Source organism: Colias philodice, chromosome 7 (genome assembly GCF_061535455.1).
Source record: "Colias philodice isolate Cphi_HAF_F1 chromosome 7, ilColPhil1 Martin Lab GWU primary, whole genome shotgun sequence".
Lineage (NCBI taxonomy): Eukaryota > Metazoa > Arthropoda > Insecta > Lepidoptera > Pieridae > Colias > Colias philodice.
Genome location: NC_143092.1, coordinates 8,195,915 through 8,211,478, shown reverse-complemented (window position 1 = coordinate 8,211,478; position 15,564 = coordinate 8,195,915). Strand labels below are relative to the sequence as shown.

Below are 15,564 nucleotides of genomic sequence, written 5' to 3'. Positions count from 1 at the left end.
AAAAAATCTTTATGCGTCCCAAAATTTTATATCGTCCATCATCGAAATTAATTTATTCAATCCTCGAAATTATATAAGCCCAAGTTTGAATGAAATTGTAAAAACAAATGTAAATACGGAAAATAAAACCGAAACAAAATAGGTCGGAGCGTGACGAAAAAGGCTGGCGTTTGTAAATAATATAAAAACCCGGTCATTATTCTTCGAACGTACTTATTACCTAGTTTATGCAATAACACACGTGTCGTTTACATGAGTTATGAATAAGCAGCGCATGAACATTACAAATATACCCATGAAACGGAGGTCGTATTAGTAAATTATCGATGAATGCGATTGTAACTACGCAAAATGTAAAATAATATTGGCCTCATTAATTCAGTATCGAGTGTCATGTACAACAACTGCAGGTAGACGTTGCCTTATTAGTGAAAATTTTAATTCAGCAAGTTTTACAAGGGGTTATTTCGTTAGTGAATACAGCAATAAAAACGTCTAGACTCAAAGCCATATTTAACATCGACGATAAAGAAATGCTGCAGCGTAATACAGGGCATGTTATTTTTCAGGGTTATAAATATTTATAGGCTGTTTATCTAGACACATTTTTGTTAAGACTTGCATGTGTGATATTGTTGTAACTGTCTTGTAAACGTTTAAGTATTTATTTCAATATAAAACATAGTAAAACAAGCTTACTATAATCACAACATATTGCCAACTATGGACTGATAGCAAGACTATTCGCATACAGGCGCAACATTACAAGTCCAAAATTCCGGAGACCCGGAGATCCCTACAAATTAGTAGGGATTGGTCTCTACATAACACACAAGAGTATGTTTGCAATATCTAGTATCAATTTGATAATAAAATACAAAAACGTCAACCATCTCTCAGTGCAACAGCTGATCGTTGCGTGCCACTGTAACGTGTAGGAGGCGAAAGCGCGGTGACGGCGCACCGAGAAAGTTACTTAACATCTGATAATGTTTGTGCGAATCAGATGAACATGTATCGCGGCATTGGCGCTATTTTCATTTGATTTATATGGAACGATTTGTCAATCATAATACAAATTGCTTTATTTCAGTACACAAGTTATATCGGTTGGAGGAATATTAGAAAGAAAATATTATTGAAACATTTGGTCTCCATTTTTAAGCTCTTCAGAAAAACACCTTTCAAGCTGTGACACAATTAATGATCCGACAAAAATACCATGCCATGATTAAGATGTTTTTTGTTAACACTCGCTTCGATAAAAAAAGTATAGAAAGCATTCAACTTTGTTTTTGAAGCTACTCAATTTCCCTGAAAACATGACAAGAACTAGTTTATTGTGGAAATTTGAGCGGCCTATTTTTAACGCGGGTCGGGCGTTTATTATCATCAAACAAGTTATTTTTGGAAGGCCTAATGTGTAATAAAAAATAAAAAGTTGACAGTCATCATGAGATAAACCTCATGATACCGCTCGCGCGGAGATAACCTAATTAAAATTTAACGGCGTCGTGTAAAACCCAGTTACAATGGCAAGACATCCTTATCAACGGCACGAAGATTAAAAAACCAAGTTCCACGAAAGTATGATGCAATTATTAAACAATAGGAAAACTTCTTTGAGCCGTTAAGTGTGAAAAATGAAAATAAGCTACAATGTATACCTACCAACGTTGTCAAACTTGTGCATTTACATAATCTCAATAATAAATAGATTCTCCTCTACCTTTCCCATCCTTTATCTTACCGAATATTGTATTTATATTTACATGTGTGTAAACGTGTTCCTGTGTGTGTGTGAAATTCTCAATGACATATGAAGCGAAAGGGAACGAATATTTACATCGGCAACATAATATGTTCAGGAGTCGTAACAAGATTTCATAACATTACTTCAAACAACACTGACATCAAACCATACCGCTGGCGGCCTGCTTCTGAGTTCTAATAATTGCTAATTGAAAAGCTATAAATACACAACACAGTCAATGATTATCTCATGACTCGTAATTTGTCGAATCTGGGTTAGTTTTTAAATTATTTATCACCAAAAACGCTCCTGGTACAGCAAAACTGTAACATAATCTAATCGTAATCATTGGTGTTTCATCACCTTCAAACGCAACATTTCCATTAAATGCACAAAGTAAAAAGAATCAAAATATGTTAAGCGGTATTAAATGGTGCAATGTGTTGCACGCCGGATCAACAATAATAAAATCCGCCCCATTAATTTCCTCAAAACCCGTTGTTTCTTAATGATGGTTAATAAAACACGCACAGATAAATCTTCCCGGCCGCAGAACGGGGTCAGTCAATCTCGAGTCAGTAACCGAACTATAAATATTGATCCGAGCTCTCCTTGACTCGAATCGCAACGGTTACTTGCGAAATTCGCCCACTGACGTTACTCATTGTCGTCTATTGCATACGGTGCAAACGTTGCTTCAGTGGCGACGTTTCAAGACATTCATAATCTCGACGCCAGCTTTCACCGGCTCCTGCGCGAGCTTTGATATTAACAGCGTACCGAAACAATCATAATTTGCAATGGCGTAAACACGATGTCATGACGTCAAAAACAATTTGTACAATATTCGCATACGAATTAAATTACATCAGTTACTTCGTGAATCTAAATCATATCATTTCATATTTGCCTGTTATAATATAAATTATTATTTGATAACATATAGTGTACAATGCGAATTGCATCATATTATTTTGTTTATGAAATTGTCAAATAGTTTCATCATGATCTATTGTTCGTCACCGAAATGCCCTACAATCTACATGATGCAACTAAGTTATTTGAAACCAATCAGCCGGCCGATAAAACCGCAATCTGGTATTAATAACTAGCTAGAAAAAGTGCCAAGTCAATGTAACGCAATCGAAAATACTCATTGCAAATATCAAAGTTTATAAAAAAGAAAAATATAGAACAAATAATATTGTTTATGAAGGATAACTAGCTCATTGCGGCCTGATAAAGTACTTTATAGTTATTACAAGGTAAGGGCATAATAAGCAACTTAGAAACATATGGACATGGAGTGATATATCAATTAATGAAAAATAGGTAATAAATAAGCGAGTGATAAACATAAATATTGCAATCCGTCTATATTACACACCACGACACCCGTCCACCTCGATTGTAACACTACAGATAAATGAAGAATAATTTAAACCTATACACTGTTTCTGCGATCGTTTATAGTAAACAAGTGATAAAAAGCATAACCTTTATTAAACTTATTTATGGAAAGTAAAACGAAACGAAAATGAATTGTTCACACCTACACACACGTTGAGATAATAACATCTACCCACGCACACATCGATGCTTGCAGGGCAACTGGAAAATGTACGTACAATTATTTTCCTATCGTCTTTCGTAATTACACATGTGAAAAGGTTTCTCGGAAAATTGAAAATGGAAGAAAATCAATTAATACCGTTCGTTCAATATTTTCAAATTGTATCTTTACAAATACATATAGTGTCCTTTCGAATCTTAATGGAATGACAAACTGAACATGATTATTCTTCAATAAACGAAACTATCAAAAAAACTAAAGCTGACAAAAAGTGACAGCGTTTTAAACTATTTTCAAAATATAGATCAAATAAAATAAATAGGAAATTGTATGCATTAGAGTTTAGATAATAATTGGAAGTTTCTACAATAGACAATGAATGATTCTTATTCAATTGTGCATGACGCAAGAATTGCAATATGAATGGATTGTAAACATTGAGGAAAACAATTGACGAATTTAAAAGAAAGTATTTACGTTGCACTTACGATAACAAAGGACGAATATATGAAGTTTATTCCTTTGTTTCTCGAAAAATGTGTAAAAATACAGACTATGATAAATTAATAAAAATTTCAGTAGGCAGTTTCAGCCAACGTACCATGTTACTATAGTTTATTCCATGAGCCAATATAATAATGCAATACCATTTAAAAACCAATTAATGACTTTTTCCAATACAAAACTGGCGGGAAGCCATGTAAACACAACGCCTTGTAGGGTAACGACCATATCGCAACACAAATAGGATATTGTCTAAATATAACAATTTAAAAATAAACCGTTTTCGGAGGGGAACGCTCCACGTGTCTTCGAAACGATAATATTTATGGCCGCGTATGTGACGCACTCGCTTCCAAAACATTTGGTGACTCGAAACAATGCATCGGGATATTCACAGCCAGGCTTCCGTTTGATACATTGAACATAAGTTTACACTTAACTTACAAAACCTTTTGATGGAGGCCTACTTTACGATGGATATTGACATATCAACATAACAAGAAAACAATCGAATAATTTACCATGAGAAAACAGAAACACAGAGACTTATCATTTCAGTATTTTTAAGATAAAGATATAAAAAGAATCTCGATACGCAAATTCTTCAAATTCAACAGGATGGCGGTTCGACAGGGGTCTTAGTACGCAATGAAAAAAAGAAAAATGATGGTGTGAACGCTGGTACCGGCGGCTTAGTCGCGTGGGCGTTAGTCGAACTCGTCGGAAAATATGAAAGTCAAACGATTTGTAACAGTATGGCACTTATTTTTCCTGGAAGTTTGAGGATCAACGAATATAAATACAAAATTTCAAAGATCTAGGTGTTGGAAATCTTCACTTATATAAATTAATAATCATTTCATCATTTTTCTTTTTGTCATTGCGTACTAAGAACCCTGTAGAACCGCCATCCTGTTACAAATGACTCGAAATTTTGTGTCAATATCTCCCGGTCTATAAGGATATTCCTTAATTCAAGAATTTTACCTACTATTGACATGAATACGTCAAATAAAACGTAATGAGCCCATGCTCCCGTTACATATTTAAATATTAATCAAATGTACAAGGTAACTATAAAACCTATACCAATAAAGTATGAACACTGCCGCCCGTGGACCGATGTTTATCATAAATACGTGTTTGGTTTATTATTTACATAGGTTAAGGTAACGAAACACAGTTAATTACTGGTTATTTCGATGAATACATTAACTCAAGTTGAGATTAGGTTTAATGACAAAAAAAAATTAAAAGTATTGCCCCGACCTTCCTAGAAATTAACATCTAGATGCTAATTGAAAAATTCCTTTAGGAATTTTTACAATTCTCTTCGATTGCGGCTATTTTAAGCAATTAAATGAAACCCTAATGAACAAAACGTCTCGGCCTGTCCCTCGGCGCCTCACCTCAAAAAATTAAAAAAGAACAAATACATATTTACAAGTCATCCAGCAACAACAAGTAATTAAGTGTACTCAAGAGCTTTATGTGCAATTCCCGGGAACAAACACTACTTGGCGAGAGTGTGACGCAGCGAGCAACGTCCTACGCCGCAAAATCACACGTGTATAAAGGTCACAGGCAGACCGACCTACCCAATATACTCGCCTTGTTTGTTTGCTTTATATATTATGTTTATTTGGAGACCGTGTGAATGGAATTGGGTAATCATAGATATATTTATGGCACGAGATTTCGGGAACGATACTTTTTTATTATTACTTAAGTTGTGTTTATCTCGAATATGTGAGAATATATTGCTGAAATAAATAAACGATATTTATAAGACTACGTGTACGAATGAGAAAACGTAAATATTATGATTGAACTATTGATTTCTATTACGTACAAGTTACAATAGCGTTTTCGACACAACACCGGGCAATCAAATAAAAAAACGAGAGGTCACAGTTTTTAACACAATCGACGGAAACGAAGGGACCCATAAAGTAAATAGTATAATAACAAGCTGTAAATAGTAAATACCGAAAAGGGCGACGAACGATTTCCGTGTATGACAATGTAAACAATAAATAATTACTGGAAACGCTTATTGAAACGACTCGTGCCAATTCAATGTAGGTAAACGACCACAATATCTTCAATGAGAATAAATTAAAACGGTAATGCTTTGATTGGCAGTTTGCGCCTTCGTTTTGTGAATGTTTTATAAGGATAATATTTCACTCTCAATGTTCGAAAAAAATCATTTGGTGTCGTTTCGGAAAACATTAATTATATTAAAATATATTTATGATTGTGGAAGTCAACACGTGCGATAGTAGTCCAACTAAAAATAACTTACGGTTGATCTAGATCTAGATTTTGTACACGTTTTTAAAATAGCCGAAAGGCGACTAATTTAATCGTAAATAGAAATAGAATTTAATTTATATATTCCGAAAATGGATAAACTAAGCTCTGTCTAATAATATATTTTATTGGGTAACTGTACATTATATCTAATTTATTAAGTTATTTTTACCTCATTATATTATTAACCTCGTATAAAAAATATATTTAAATGTACAGCAATTTGAAATGAGTGGGTGTAAAATACAGCCTACCTATAGTCACGTGCACTATACGTAGAAATTACACGGCTTTTTAATAACTAACAAACTTACCTCATTAATGTGTTTGTATGTCTTGATAAGGTCCACACTAAGTTTCCTTAGCGGCGCTGTCGAAGGGTCCCGAAAATGATGTGGTATCCGTGCTTGCATAGCCTGATGACACGAAAACATGCTGATTAGTTCGCCGCTGTCGAGCCACAGTAAGCAATAAACGATAAATAGTAGATAATAATATAATTGCAACACAAAGAAGTACAGGCACAAATAAAAAGCTATAGAAAAATAGGAGTTGTAATGAATGATAGTATAAATAACGTATATTTTGACTAAGAACACTAAGGGTGAATAATAAATGAAACGTGCAAGATGGACGCGGTAACGAAAAGCATTATAGAACAAAATATGTAAAGTACTACTTAAATAAAATATATTGCGGAAAATTGCCGTCGTCTAAATAAGAATTTCGCATTCTTATTAGAGGATAAGGCAATGAATGGTGAATAAACACGAGACAGTTCGTTCGTATCAATGCTTTGAATTATGGCTTTAATAGCTCGTTTGCACGGCGTCTCATGTATGGGAGTTCGAAAGTGTATCAATGTAAAATAACCTTAATTTGTATTACCTACTAACCGTATTTCGTATTATAATGTATCATACAAGAGTTCGTAACAGAATTTAGTGGTAAAATTTATACATCGAATGAATGCGATATACTAGGGCGAAAAAAGAAACGAGTGGCAATATGTCTAAGCGTTCCCGTGAGCACATCAACCCTTCAGTGAAAGAGAACTAAGTTGTACGAAATTAGTGGCACTTAAGGGGGATAATTTATTTAGCCGTGCATAATGTGTAGCTCGACGCGCGTTAATGATACTCCCTTAATAAAACAATCAGACGAACGCGTGTTCAAGAATCTTAGAAGAGAAACGAGAGTTTGGACATACTATACCTACTATGCTATTCAAAAGCATCAATTTCTGAAAAGTTGCCATGCCTATCTTTGCACGATTATATTTCATGTTTATGTTTAAAAATGTACCAATAAAAAATATAAGAAAAAAATAATTTCATTCTAATTCTTCCTTATCCAAACGTTTATCTAAAAAGGACCGACTTTCTAATTAGAAAACATTGAAATAAGAATACTCGTTTAAACTTCTTGTATTGTCTTTAGAACTTTTCTTATCCTAGTTGCAACCTACAAATCGTTACCCTACACGGCTACAACGACCACCTCAACCGCGTTACCCTGACAACCCAGTTAGTGTCGGCCGATATACGTTTAGGATTTGTGGCCCGAACTGCCTCGTGCATCATTTACCTGGGCGGGGATACGGTAGCGCAGGAAAGCTCTTGGGTTGCGCACGGGGGCGCTCACCTGAATGTCCGACGGTGCGCTCATGGAGGCGAGCTGGTCCTCGGCGACCAGCCGCCCGTATAGGGGCACGTGTCGCCGCTCGCCGCCGGCGGCCTCCGGCATGCCGCCGCCGACAACGCCCACTGGAACAAAACAAATACATTAGGCACATGGTGACGCTTCCTTGGAAAAATTATAACCGTACGTCAAATCTGTAGTGCAAGTAATTACAAATAAAAACTCGGAAACACATATTTTTTAAGACGTATTGTTTTGTTCTGCAAGGCTATATGTTTGTATATTGCTTGTAGTATAAATTAAAGGTTTCATTATATAAAGTAAAAATTATAACTATTGTCTCTTACGAGCTAAAAGCGTATAAGTACTAGAAACAATACCTCAATACATGTATACAATACTCAGCAAATGTAGTTTTATCAGTTATCTGAAATGTTGGTCCAAAACATGACTTATGTAACTACAAACTCGTATACTGTAAAATCTCTTGACCAGTCGGGTCAGTTAAAATTATTCAATCCACTTTCTAGAGCCGGAGCGATAAGAATGCATTACTATGGGTTCCGATGTGATTCATACTTCTTGCATTGCAAGCTCGATTCGTTTTGAAATCCATTTCACAAAACGGTCGTCGTTTACTCAACTGTGCAATTGAATTAATTACCTATACTTATATGTATAGGGTATATTTTTAACATATTTATTAATGTTATAAATAATACTAGAATAATAAATAACGCAAATGTTATGAAACCCAAACATTTGTTATTACTTACATTATTATTAATTGGAACACGGTTCTCAGCGTCTAATGTTAGATTGTAAACATAAAGCAAAGTATTATTCAATTATCTATTAATTGATGTTGTGTTATAACTCTAATCCATTAATACCCAACTAGATTAAAAAAATATAAAAGCTGCGTGTTAAACAATCGTAATTCGTAACAAAGGTTTTATTGCTAATTGATTAATCAAAATTACTTCAAACAAAACACTTTTCCGAGTTATTATAACATAACATTTAGTACATAATATTTAATTTGTGATTATTTTACCTGACTACGAATAACATTCAATGAAATAGACCGTACCTAAAACAATTATTTTAAGCGATATCTAATTGTTATTATTATTGTTTGAAGTCATAAAATAAGACGTATGTATTACTACTTTAAAGCACACACTGATAGATTTACATATCTGTAATAAGTTAATAGTTTTTTTTTTATTTATATTGATCCTTAAATTGTCTCGATATGCATTTAACTATTGACAAAGATACTAATCGGTATAATGTTTTAACGACATTGTCTTAGATAAGCGCTAGATACCTTAGGAAATTTTATGGTCTAATAAAATGGATATTGTATAGGTAATAAGAAGAGACATAAACCGTCCTGTAGGCGTCCATAGGCGTAAACTAGTTTGCTCAATCATAACATAATTCATATTTCAAGCAATAACTAATTATAGAAAGAAACTTTTGCAGCATTAATGAACTTATAGGAGGCACTAGTATATCAATAATATCAATCCCACTATCTTAAAATGATGCTACGCGATTGGTTATTTGTATTTCACCTAAAACAGACAATAAAACGGTTACACAGATACAATATTGTACTTTCCCGGCGTGTGTCAATCATGCGGGTGCCATAGTTCAGATTTCCATAAACGAGTCGCATTCACCTTGCCCGCCCACACGCGCACCTCAACATTTTTCTTATGAATCACGTATCATATGCAAACAGACGTTTACTTTCCGAGAAAATATATTTCGATGATCCCGCTTTAGTCATAGTATATTTCTGTATGTGATGATGGTTCTCTGGAGAAGGTGAATTTTAGGAACATCGAACATGTTCCCTTTATACTTTTGAGTACTCATATTCATTCACCGCTGGCGTATAAGATAAATTTATTCATGATATCGTTCACATTTTGTTTATTTACGTATAAGACATATTGTAAAAGTTTTCTAAACACATGCCAGCTACCCTACATTAACTCTTCAACTCATGCATACATTACACTTGTAACAGTATACAAAATGTGTAAGTATCAATATTTCGCAAACTTGAACGCACCTAAGTAGAGACTCACTAAGCCTCCCTCGTATTTGTTTTGACAAGTTTGAAATTTTAATACTTTGACATTTTACCTTGCTTACATTTTATTACAATTATCGGTATAAAGTTGGAGTAATAATAAAGTTGGACATTTCACATTTGATACCACGATGAATAATATTCTGCTCGAGCTCTGTTAAAAATCAAAAGTTAAGTTTTTTACATTAACAGGTAACTAGCTGAATCAATTTCTGAAATAAACAATTTTCAGCATCTTTAAGTAAACAACAATCTACAATCGATAGTAAAAACATTTGGAAAAAACTAAACAGCTTCTCAGGTAGTGAATTAAAAACCGTAATGATAATGACAAAAACAGTCTTGAATGCAGAGGTCACAGACAAGTTAATTCTACGTTATTTATTTACAGTCTGGCAAAGTGACATTTCATAAAACAGCACCGTCCACGCCGAGTCGCGACTGCCGTTGCCTGACGTGCAGTGTTTAGGAGGAAAAGTTCGTTCAACGTCTTAGACTTCGTGTTTTACAGCTGAATATTAAAATTTAAATTAATATCCGAACTTTAAATTACTATTTCTCGCTATAATATTCAGTTCAAATAGTTCACACAATTTACAGGTGAGGTGTTTTAGGAATTGGAAAAGATTTCTCGTGACAATCGTTATGTAATTTGACTTTTTCTATAGATAATAATATATCAAACACAAAATGTATACTGAAACATAAATGCAAAACATAAAAATCTGCTCAATGAATAGACAAAATGTTACATATTCATATATTTATAAGTATTATCATTTCCCTCGACATAACAAGGGTAGTCATCACTACAAACACGGTGCCCACATATCCAATAATAAGAACAAAACAAAAACAATTAGCCTTCGAGATCGAGCCTTTCTATCGCGATCACACGTCACATGTGCAGCGGAGCGCATGCTACCCAACATGTGATCGGTACTGCGTAGTTTGTTGTGAAACGCGGTTACGTTAACTAAGGCCGAAACATACGATTCGAACCTTATTCGGCTATATGACTGCCTGAACTTTGATAGCTACCTACCAACGGTAACATAAGAACGCTTAAAAACTGGTTATGGTCACTTATAATGCGATAATATAGAGCAACCGCACATAACCTACGCACGAATATTATAAGTAGTCAGTGTTAATACATTTAACGTCTTGTTTACAGCCATAAGCCCTGACATAAAGCCAGCGTTATGATAAAAACAAGCGTTAAAAATGCTTGTTTTTTCAAACAAAGATTGTGTTCACAGCTTAGCTGTACGAAGATGACTCTCAAGTTTCTTCTGTTGGGTGACATAACAAGCGCTTACGGTGCAAGATCAGACTGAAAATTTTCCGATTTGTTTTAATACTTTACAAAGTTGTTACAACTTCAAAAATTGTTACTCGTCATTGGAGCCAATTAAAGTTGGACCGTTACTTCTAGAAGCAATTTGAACCGCGTAATAACATCTGTACTATTATGTTCATGACGGAAAAAATAAATCAAAGTACATAATATATTTTTATAGAAATAATGTCAACATTATTCTTCGTTCATATTCTATCTCGTCCATTGACGAGTCGAAGTATCCGGATGCATATAATTAAGACATTTATAGCTATAATTGGTTTGGAATGTAAACAATACGTGATTAGTATTTTTTTTCATTAACACAATCGGAAAGCGTTTAGTAGTGCAGGGTTGTGTAATGTAATGGTTATGCAAATGTAAAAGATGTAATAATAATTAACTTACAAGCGCTTACAGGTAATAACAAATTGCAGTGTTTGTAGGTAATAAGTTTAAGAATATAGTATGAACCCTTACTTGTGTGGGCGTATGCATAAAGGGGATTTTCTTATAAAACGCAAGACCTACTCATGCATAAAGTAGGGTGAGGCAAAATTTAAAACTCATAAAAAAACATAAAAAAAAAGTCATAAAATTGTGCGCGTGTATTAGATATCACAATAGCCCTTATATTTACTACAATAGCGCAAATATACAGCAAATAGGATAATGATTTTTCAGAGTTTCACAGCACACAACATGTTTTCTAATATGTAGTAAGCGTAGGGTTAGCACTTTGTAACGCTTCATAATCATAAGTAGATAGTAATAATCAGATAGACACGTGTAAAGAAAAATCTCACGCAATTTTAAGAGATACCTTTCGTCTTCAACACGTGAGAACACAGAAAATTTACCAGGGACCTCATGAATTATAATGCAAACAGATTTAAGAAAAAGAATATTTCAGCATTTTTTCATTTTAATGTTTGGACGAATATAATCTATTAACTCTATCTCTGCATCTATTTGCCTTAATGCAAAAATATTCAAGACATTCTTTAAATCACCAGTTATATGGGGGTTTATGATACAAAAAATTAAATATTCAACGTAGAAAGGTAACAGGCGGCGAAAGCGCAAACGATCTTTGCATCTAACTATATTATAGCAAGCTCGCTTTTAACTGCGCAGTTTACCGACCAGTCTGACGAGAGCTGTGTGTTACTAGTGGGTTTCCCCGGCCGGATCTAAAAGGCTTCAACGGCGAGAGGTTGAATGGATCACGTGAAGCTGGTGTATGCGGGCGACGAACGAGGTAAGCTGCTACGTCACCAGTGCAGGCCGTTTGAAACCGGCCGCGGTGCCGGCCGACAACCTGTGGTAGCTATGCGCGGAATGTGACTACTCGGTGGCGTGGGAGGTTCAAGATAGCCCGTTTCGCTATTTACGTACCGCAAATGCAGTTTTATTTATATTCATTTAACACCTAACGTGCATAATTGAGTATAAATATGGCTATTACTGTTCGATTTACAAACCCCTTATAGAATTGTCATTAAGTTAACGCACTCGTTATTATTGTTTGCAATAATCAAATCAGTTCAACAGACTAATCGATGACGCAATATACGTTTATCTCGACCACGAAAATATAATTCTTTGTATCTTAAGTTCCGGTTGCCTTTCTGACTATTAGGACGAAAACGCGTGAAATATTCGTGACAAACATTGACTCGCGTTTTCAAATGACTGTTTATTTTCGGTATTAATCACTTCGCAGAATTGTAAGCGTGCCGATCTATCAATAAACTTTTAAAGGTAGTATAGCAATACAAAGTTAAAATAAGACGAATGAGTAGCCATGTGAGGCAACTGCGCAATTTTCTCATCTACGAACATTCCGCTTTAGCAACGTCTATCTCAGCTCATATCGCTTATATCCCTCCATGCAAGTAGGTACTACTAAAATCTTGCGTGTAATTTGAACTTACTTTGATGGTTGTTTTCCTCCGATTTCATAGACATCCCTCGCCGCCAAATTGTTATACACTTACTCCGATATAAACACAGAACAAAGGACTTATCACTAAACACAATCAATCGGTTCGGGAACAAAGACCGTGGGCCACACTGTATTATTAAAACAAAGAAGCACTTCAATCAGCTCGCTGCTATCTGAAATCATGGTTCGGCGCTGCGGCATCTTTCGCATTTGCTTTTTTATTGTTAAATATCGAGTGTTGAGGTGCGAGACTGTTCTCGGCCGCGTCCTTGCGCGTCGCTCGCGTCCCGCGTGTTATTGTTGTGCAACTTTATACACGTGGCGTTGTTGTGAACGCGTAATACGTCAATATCATCGATAAGAAAGGTATGCTGGCGCGCGGCGCAAACCGTCCATCGCAACTAACGCGTGAACTCGACGCTAGTAAGTAATAAACGAGCGGAAGGCCACGTGATTCAGATGACAAACATGTCGCCAGACTACGCTGGCCGAACGCGATTTTATCGATACTAGATTAAAAATTGACTGACGTGCTAGCTCGAAATCGCTGAGATTTATCTTTATGTATTGCATGCGTACTGGTAGATTATCATATTTACATGTCAAGTTTTACTTTTTAGTCAGACTGGCTATTAAAAGTTTTTAATGAGTATTACCAAAAATGTCTCGATAATAAATATGCTCGCAGCATTACAAATTCCAGCATTTTGATGCACTCGATAAAAGAGGGCTGCAAACAAATTTTTCCAAAGCCAAATTCCTTTTTTCCCGGCTGCTAGCCACGCAATTTCTTCGATTGTATGCAAATCCTCGACGCAAACAAAGAATGAAAAAGCACCACTGCAGACGTTCGTTGCAAGCTCCGTCCCACCTGTGTACCCGTCCCGTCTGAGCTAGCGAACAAACTAGAGACAAGCGGGTAGCAAACTACGACAAAATCCTTCCTAGAACGGAGCCGTAGCGTAAACAATCCCACCAACACATTATTCCGGAATAGATCTCATCTCTTTACATATCGACCGCCAACGTCTTGTCGAGCACGATTTTATTAGCTGTCTTGGAGTGTGAATAATTCAGCGGGTTTTCTATTAAGTACTTAGGCAGAGGAATAATGCATCTAGTAGATTTTCGTAGTGGCAGCATTGTCGCATAAATAAGACCCTTGGAGCCATAATAAATTTCACTGGTCTGTTTTTTTTCGTATGTCAATTGTGATTTTCTAGGAATCACACAAGTACAAATATCAACATACAATCGAGTGGATTTTACAATATTACTCACTGTTTAATACGCCGAATATTTGTTATACTACAGTTATTACTGTAATTTAAATACCTCTTGTTTGTGAATAAGAAAAAATGGAGTGCCGCTGTTTATTTTAATTAACACGAAAACATAAGAATTTTTACGTTCAGGTATTTTCCTTTATACTACTTTGTTCGTTTTATGGTATTATGTACCTACATTTAAATGGGTAAAGCTCATTAAGGAAAAGTTGGATAACAAATACAATACTGTATTGTCCATAAGAAACATCCTATTGAAACTGTGTACAGGAAGTAGAAAAAACAATAAATCATACAGAAAAGAAACAAATATAGAAAAATATAAGCCTACATTTCAAAGAGTCGCCGAAATTGAGACGTTGATTAATTAGCAATGTTGGTAGGGTCAATTCTTTTATTCTAAATATGATGGAATCATAGAACACCTACTTGCAGGACAAAAACGAAGTCTAAGTTAATTTCGGAACTGAAATATCTAGGTATTTGTTAGGTAAAGAGATGGAGTCGGAGTAAGGACTTAAACAAATATGGCTGGTACCTAATATCATACTTACAATAATAAAGTATGTATTGTAGGTACACTTAGCTTAGTCCAAGTCGGCAACGCGTGTGGCACGTGTGTCATGACCGTGACCTTTGTCCTTTCCACACCACGCAATGCGAATTGAGGAAAATGGACACTCATTATTCGACGAGTTTGGACAGTGCACAGATCTTGGACGTTATTATAGATGAGACCATCTAACTGCAGATCGCGGGGCTCAGGTTTAACGGCCGGTTCGCGCGTCTGGCCGTTAACCCGAGGCCCGACGGGTATGCGCGCGAAAGCGCCCGCGCCGTTACCGTATACTAAATAGATCATTGATGACTTCGCAATTGTAGCTTAGGAGATAGCAAACAAATTCGGTCACTGTGCTCTCGGAGACTCGACTTTCGTTGACCGTTACGACGAGGAAAAAGTATTTCGGAGAAATGTGAATGAGACGGCGCGCGTGATTCGTTGCGGCACGCTTCAAGTGCTTAGTTATTTTGCTATGTTTTGTTATTATTATATTAATTTATGTTCTAATTTGTACAACTAAGGGCCGATT

At 35.4% G+C, this 15,564-nt stretch overlaps 1 protein-coding gene across 5 annotated transcripts in view; it reads right to left on the bottom strand.

The window, feature by feature from the left end:
- The window catches only part of mnb (minibrain), a 126,880-nt gene that overhangs the window by 100,493 nt on the left and 10,823 nt on the right, over window positions 1-15,564 (bottom strand). For 2 of the 5 annotated variants that reach the window (XR_016315889.1, XM_089697531.1), the window contains exons 2-3: window positions 7,734-7,912; window positions 6,461-6,562 (exon numbers count right to left, since the gene is read on the bottom strand). Coding sequence is in view for 4 of the 5 variants with exons in the window: in XM_089697531.1 (XP_089553657.1) it covers window positions 6,461-6,562; window positions 7,734-7,912 (281 nt within the window). In the remaining variant the exon portion in view is untranslated. Of the gene's footprint in view, window positions 1-6,460; window positions 6,563-7,733; window positions 7,913-13,176; window positions 13,592-15,564 lie in introns of those variants that run through there. The other 3 variants (XM_089697532.1, XM_089697534.1, XM_089697533.1) reach the window with 3 other exon arrangements.